Source organism: Vicugna pacos, chromosome 6 (genome assembly GCF_048564905.1).
Source record: "Vicugna pacos chromosome 6, VicPac4, whole genome shotgun sequence".
NCBI classification, from domain to species: domain Eukaryota; kingdom Metazoa; phylum Chordata; class Mammalia; order Artiodactyla; family Camelidae; genus Vicugna; species Vicugna pacos.
In genome coordinates, this window is record NC_132992.1 from 52,447,630 (window position 1) to 52,455,392 (window position 7,763).

Consider the following 7,763-nt stretch of genomic DNA (forward strand, 5'->3'; position numbering starts at 1 on the left):
ATCCCAGGCCAAATCTGTTACCTCCAGCTAAAACGCGATGCTGCCTTTAGGGTGAAGAGAGCGTCTCACAAACCAAGCGCCTAGTTTGGAAATCACTGGAGCAAATGATTATTCCTCCGTCTTGGCGTCCACCTGGCGTCTCGTGTTTTACTAAACGTTTGCTGCGAGACCCAGGCGACTCATGCCAACAAGACGAGAGCCCCGCCATAGCCCGACACAAGACCTGGCGAGACTAGCAGCCCACGAGAGCGGGGTTGCGGCATGCGGCCGCCGGGGACCCCCCGGGTATCCTGAGGGCTACGGAAAGATGTCACGCGCTCGCCCATTCAGGCCTAGCCAGATCCACAGAAGAACAGCAGTGAGAGGACTAAGGAGAAACATCAGGCCGGTTTCGTTTCCACCGTGTGGCCACGGCCTCTGCCTTCTGCACTCCCCGCACGAACGTGGTCACCTGTCGTACAGTACCTGGCATTCAGCTCCGCGACTACCGCGCGGAGGTCAATGGTGCTAAAGCGGGTCTTCATGGCGAGGTTTGAGGGTTGCTACCGCAGTTTCCTCCACTACCTGCCTGAGTCAACGCCGCTACTCTTATGCGCAGGCGCACTTGGCGTATCTACGGCTGCGCAGAAGGCCCAATATTCCTTAAAGCGAACGTGTTTGCGTCACTTCTCTGAAGTATTCGGCTGTCAAGCAGTCGTCAGCTCGCTTTTCGTTGTACCAAAACAATTTGAAGTAGATCCGAACTATTCTCTGGAAACTGCATTCCTTCCTGGAAAGCTTAACGAACTAGTCGGGTTACTTTGCCTCGTTGTATTTCGGGACTCAAGCCAGCCTCCATAGTGACCCCTGCTGGTCGTAACAATTTGCGAGAAGCGTACTGGGAGGATTTCCCCAGGCGCGCGGTAGACTGTATACTAGAGCCACGACCCCGTTCCCTGATGTGTAGAGTTTTGAAATGTAACGAAGAGGACTGTTTCATTCGCCCTACGTTATCCTCAATGATCGAGGAGAACCAACCCTCAAAAACAAGTTCCTATTCTAATAAGTCTTACTCTCTGAAGAACATCTTGCAGTGTATTGTGGGATTCTCATCAATCTACGTCTTGGGATCCCCTGGGCTTAGCATTGTACCAGGTACATCATAGGGGCTCCATAAATGCTAGGCAACCTGAATATTCAAGTGTTTAGCTAGATAATGGTGAAGTAAGATTAAAAATAAAAATAAGGCAAGATTGTCTCGCCAAAGGGGATTCACGCTGTAGTAGGAAATAAGTCGTGCAAGAATGTAAATATGGTACTTTTTGTTTGCTATGATAGATACGTGGGAAGAAAACCAATTTTAAGACAGGAATCCAAAAGAGACGGGGTCTCGCTATGTTGCCCAGGCTGGAGTGCAGTGGCTATTCACAGGCGCGATCCCACTACTGATCAGCACGGGAGTTTTGACCTGCTCCGTTTCCGACCTGGGCCGGTTCACCCCTCCTTAGGCAACCTGGTGGTCCCCCGCTCCCGGGAGGTCACCATATTGATGCCGAACTTAGTGCGGACACCCGATCGGCATAGCGCACTACAGCCCAGAACTCCTGGGCTCAAGCGATCCTCCTGCCTCAGCCTCCCGAGTAGCTGGGACTACAGGCGCGCGCCACCGCGCTCGGCAAGGAACCCGGAGAGCCTAGCGGCTCCAAGTCCTAACAAGCAGAATTCCCACCAGCAGGAGGCGACCCTAAGTAAAAAGGGAGCGGCTGACATTTCAGAAGAAACCAGGAACTGCAGACGCTAAGGGGGCTGCTGTAGGACGTACAGCAATAGCATTACTGCGTCAAATAGCACAGTTAATCATGCAGAATAGCTCAAAATATGGAATAAACCATTTGGAGGGTTTAGGAAAGACTGGGAGCCAAGTCGACTGTATTCCAAACAGTAAAAGCGAGAGGTCTAACTGTACAAAGACTGTATTAAGGGTCTTGTGTTGGCTCTGAAGGCATTCCCAAAAGAATGCCTAAATATTTTGTTTAAAAGCAGCCAATGTATAAACTCCACATTGAAGGGGACAACTTTCAGATGCTCCTTATGAACGAAAACTGAAATACTTTATAGCAAAATTCCCACTCTAGGGCCCTAGACTCATAAGATGTGAGCAAGATACAAATTTAAGTTATACACGGGACAGTCACTCAACTAACTCATACACTGCTTCTGCATTGTCTGTAAGAAAAATGTGCATCAGATGGAAAAATGCAAGAAAATATATAAGGGGGAGAAGCAGATAAAGATAAATGTAAAAAGTACAAAGAAACTGCATCATTTACTATTGAATTCTATCATTTCTGGTTTTTTGAAATAATTTCTCTGAGAAAATTCTGAACCAGGGATACTCGAGGACTTGCAGGAAAAATAAGAGTTAACAGGAGGTGGACAGCTCATCTTCCGATTTTCAAACAAAAGATAAAAGTGAATATCTGAAACCACAAACAGGTGCTATTGGCATTTGCCCCAACTGAAAATTTAGAGGTAATTATTAATGGATAACTTATGGGCATCTAATGCTGTGATTCTCAAGCTTTAGTGTGATTCACTGATGACTGTGGACATAAAGCAAATTCGAAGAAATCACACCCAGAAATTTTGAGTCATTCATTAACTTTGGCTCAAGGTATCTGCATTTGTAACTACCAAGTTGAAAGGGGCCTGAAGCCCATCCTTGGAAGTTCACTGATCTCTAGAAGATGAAGTGGGGATTTATAGGAACCAACATAGTTTCATTTCAGATAAGATATAATTTATTAATCTTACCTTCCACTCAACTCATGGAAATAGTCTATGTGTAGTGTCAGGGAAGGGAAAATGTCCCCTTCTAGCCTTCTTGAGTTCTTATGGCTGGACTAATAATAAAATTGATGGAATACAGATTGATAGGAGAAAAAATTTAATTCATGCACATGGAGGTCTCATGGAAATGAGACCTAAGAAGTGGCCAAAGCAGGCAGTTTTTAAACTTTTTAGACAAAGGAACAATAAATTTGTAAGGAATTCACAGGACAAAGCAACTTAAGTTTTGGGTGCTCAATTAGTAAAGAATCTAAACAGAATTCGGGCTTGGAGTAGTAAATTAAAGAAGTAACAAGGTTCATTTATCAGACTTCTCAGCCTGAATTCCCTATCTCTGGCAATAAGGATATTCTTCCAACTTCAGGGAATACACCTTTGACATGAGCAATTTATTTCTTGCTTTCAGGGAAATAGAAAGGAAGGAGAGAGTGTCCCTCTTGTGTTGGCCATTTCTTAGGTAACTTTAATTCAAAATAATCAATATGCTATTGAGGCATATTTTGGGGAAACCTACCCTGAGCCCCAACAGTAGTCTTTGAGATGTTTTTTAAATTGAGGTAAATTCACATAACATAAAATTCACCATCATAACTATTTTAAAGTGTATACTTCAGTAACTCTTAAAATATTCACAATGCTGTGCAACCATCTCCACAATTCCATAATACTGGGGTGCATTTGTCATTTAAGACCTACTCACCCACCCTGCGAGGGCCCAGAGAACACTCCTTTCCCCACAACAGTGGGAAATAAATTTGTGAGGGAATCCTTAGCACCCTTGATAAGCCCTGTGATCACATTTCTCTGCAGGCCAGAATTTATAGTGGGAAACCTAATTGCAAGGGGAGTGATTGGACCTTGGAGTGGTAGAGTCCAATGGCAGCCCTTCATGTCCAGAGGCAGGTTGGGTGTGACTACCATAGTGGACAGCAGAGTCAAAGCAGCGATATGAATAGTCTGACTCATGGAGACTGATCATGTTGGCTATTTGATCACAGTGTTCATAGAAGTATATATGGGAAGCTTACTAAATTCTTACTTGGTCTGTATAAGCCAAAGAGTTGTAGCTCAAGTGAACAAAAATCATAAAAACAGAGTCATAGACTTTCAATCAATTTCCAGACTTCAGCCAGTTTGCAGACCCAGAACTCCTTGTATGAAAGGGAGTCTGGGTAGCGGCAGGGTATAGCTCAGTGGTAGAGCACATGTTTAGCATGCATGAGGTCCTGGGTTCAATTCTCAGTACCTCTATTAAAAAAGAAAGAAAAGGAAGTCTGGGTCCCCTTGAGGAAGGGACCTACAGCCTTTTATCGGGGTAATTGTGCATTGGGGATTGATTACTGGATACTGGCTCTGAACTGATACTAACAGGAGATTCAAAACATCACTGTGGTCCAGTCAGAGTAGGGGTTTATGGAGGTCAGGTGATTAATGGCGTTTTAGTTCAGGTCTGTCTCACAGTGGCCCAGTGAGTCCCCAAATCCATTATGTGGTTATCTCCCCAGTACTGGAATGCATAATTGGAACAGACATACTCAGCAACTAGCAGAATCCCCACACAGGTTCCCTGACCTGTGGAATGAGGGCAGTTATGGAGGAAAGGCCAAGCAGAAGCCACTAAAACTGTCTCTACCTAGGGAAATAGTAAACTGAAAGCAATACTGCATTCCTGGAGGGATTGTGGAGATTAGTGCCACCATCAGGGACTTGAAAGATGCAGGGGTGGTGATCCCCACCACACCCCATTCAACTCACCTATTTGGCCTCTGCAGAAGACAGAGGGATCTTGGAGAATGGCAGTGCATTATTGTAAGCTTACCCAGGTGGTGACTGCAGCTGGAACTGCTGTACCAAATGCGGTTTCATTGCTTGAGCAAATTAGCACATCCCCTGGCACCTGGTACACAGCTATTGATCTGATGATGTCTTTTTCTCCATCTCTGTTTTTTGTTTTTGTTTTTATTTTGGTGGGGGAGGTAATTAGGTTTTTTTTGTTTGTTTGGTTGGTTGTTTTAATGGAGGGACTGAGGATTGAACCTAGGACCTCGTGCATGGACTCTACTGCTGAGCTATACCTTCCTCCCTCTCCATCTCTGTTAATAAAGACCACCAGGAGCAGTTTACTTTCAGCTGGCAAGGCCAGCAATCCACCTTCACTGTTCTGCTTCACTGGAGTATCAACTCTCCAGCCACTATGCTGATTGGACCTAGGGAAAAAGAAGAAGCAACTCTAGACTTATTGGTAAGACATTTGTGTGTCAGAGAGTGGAAACAAATCTGACAAAAATTCAGAGAACTACCTCAGAGAAATTTCCAGGGGTCCAGTGTTGTGGGATATGTCAAGATATCCCTTTTAAAGTGAAGTTTAAGTTGTTGCATCTGGCCCCTTTACAGCCAAAAAAGAGGCACGATATCTCTTTGGATTTTGGAGACAATATATTCCTCATTTGGGTTGCTAGTTTGGCTCATTTACCCAAAAAGGGGCCCAAAAAGCTGTTTTGAGTGGCATTCACATCAAGAGAAGACTCTGCAGCAAGTCCAGGCTGCCGTGCCAGCTGCTCTGTCACTTGGACCATAAGATCCTGCAGATCTAATGATGCTTGAAGTGATAGTGGGAGACAGAGATGCAGCTTGTAACATCTGGCAAGCCCCTGTAGGTGAATCACAGTGTAGACCCTCAGAATTTTGGAACAAATCCCTGCCATCCTCTGTGAATAACTGTTCTCCTCTTAAGAAACAGTTTTTGGCTTGCTACTGGGCCTTAGGAGAGACTGAATGCTTAACTTTAGGCCACCAAGGTTATCATACAACCTGAGCTGCCCATAATGAACTGGGTGTTACCTGGGTGTCACCAAGCCATAAAGTTGGGGATGCAGAGCAGCACTCCATCATCAAATGGAAGTGATACATATGAGATCAGACCCGATCAGGTCCTGAAGGCACAAATAAGTTACATGAAGAAGTGGCCCAAATGCCTATGTCCCCTGTTCCTGCTACACCACCTTCTCTTTCCCAGTCTACAGCTATGGCCTCATGAGGCATTCACTACAATCAGGTGACAGGGGAAGAAGAGACTTGGGCCTGGTGTATAGATAGTTCTGTGTGATATGTGGACACCTCCCTAAAGTGGACAGCTGCAGCACTCATGCCTTTTCCCAGGACATCCTTGAAAGACAGTGGCGAAGGGAAATCCTCCCAGATGGTAGAACTTTGAGCAGTATACCCGGTTGTTCATTTTGCTCAGAAGGAGAAACGAGCAGACATGCAATTATATACCAACTCGTGGGCTGTGGCCAATGGTTTTGCTGGATGGCCAGGGACTTGGAAGGAACATAATTTGAAAATTGGTGATGATGAATTCTGGGAGAAGTATGTGAACAGACTCCTCAGAATGGGTGAAGAATGTGAAGACTGAGTAAAGTCTCTTCAGCAAATGGTGTTGGAAAAACTGGACAGCTGCATGTAAATCAATGAAGTTAGAATACTCCCTCACACCATACACAAAAATAAACTCAAAATGGCTTAAAGACTTAAACATAAGACAAGACACCTTAAGCCTCTTAGAAGAAAACATTGGCAAAGGATTATCTGACATAAATCTCAGCAATATTCTCCTAGGACAGTTTACCCAAGCAATAGTAATAAAAGCAAAGATAAACAAATGGGACCCAATTAAACTCATAAGCTTTTGCGCAGCAAAGGAAATCATAAGCAAAACAAAATGACAAGCTACATAATGGGAGAAAATATTTGCAAATGATGTGACTGACAGGGGCTTAATTTCCAGAATATATTAACAGCTCATACAACACAATAAGAGAAAAACAAACAACCCAATCCAAAAATGGGCAGAAGATCTAAACAAGCAATTCTCCAATGAAAACATACAAATGGCCAATAGGCACAAGAAAAAAATGCTCAATATAGCTAATTACCAGAGAAATGCAAATCAAAACTACAGTGAGGTATCACCTTACACCAGTCAGAATGGCCATCATTCCAAAGTCCACAAATGATAAATGCTGGAGAGGCTGTGGAGAAAAGGGAGCCCTCTTACACTGTTGGTGGGAATGCAGTTTGGTGCAGCCATTATGGAAAACAGTATGGAGATTCCTCAAAAGACTAAAAACAGACTTACCATATGATCTAGCAATCCCACTCCTAGGCATATAACCAGAGGGACCCTTAATTCAAAAAGATACATGCACTCCAATGCTCGTAGCAGCACTATTTACAACAGCCAAGACATGGAAACAACCTAAATATCCATCGACAGATGACTGGATAAAGAAGATGTGGTATATTTATACAGTGGAATGCTACTCAGCCATAAAAAATAAAATAATGCCATTTGCAGCAACATGGATGGATCTGGAGACTGTCATTCTAAGTGAAGTAAGCCAGAAAGAGAAGAAAAATACCATATAATACCACTTGCATATGGAATCTAAAAAATAAGACAAATCAACTTATTTGCAAAACAGAAACAGACTCAGACATAGAAAACAAACTTAGTGGTTACCAGGGGGTGCAGGGGGTGGGAAGGGATAAACTGAGAGTTCGAGATGTGCAGATGCTAACTACTATATATAAAATGGATAAATAACAAGCTTATACTGTATAGCACAAGGAACTATATTCAATATCTTGCAGTTATCTATAATGAAAAAGCATATGAAAATGAATATATGTATGTATATGTATGACTGAACTATCATGCTGTATACCAGAAATTGATACAACATTGTAAACTGACTATACTTCAATAAAACTTTTTAAAAGATGAATATGAATATATCTATGTATGTCTATGTACATCTGGGACATTATTCTGTACACCAGAGATTGCACATTGTAACTGATTATACTTCAATTAAAAAAAAAAGACTACATGGAAAGGAAGATGGATCTGACTGAATGCAGTTTTACAGCTA

The 7,763-nt window shown here is 43.2% G+C and overlaps 1 protein-coding gene across 1 annotated transcript in view; it reads right to left on the reverse strand.

Annotated features, from left to right (window-relative positions):
- The window catches only part of NEMF (nuclear export mediator factor), a 47,818-nt gene extending 47,037 nt beyond the window's left edge, over nt 1–781 (reverse strand). Inside the window, exon 1 of the mRNA XM_006199801.4 lies at nt 466–781. Within this exon, the coding sequence (XP_006199863.1) occupies nt 466–524 (59 nt within the window). The 5' untranslated portion in view covers nt 525–781. The remainder of the gene's footprint in view (nt 1–465) is intronic.
- Between the last annotated feature and the right edge of the window lie 6,982 nt (nt 782–7,763).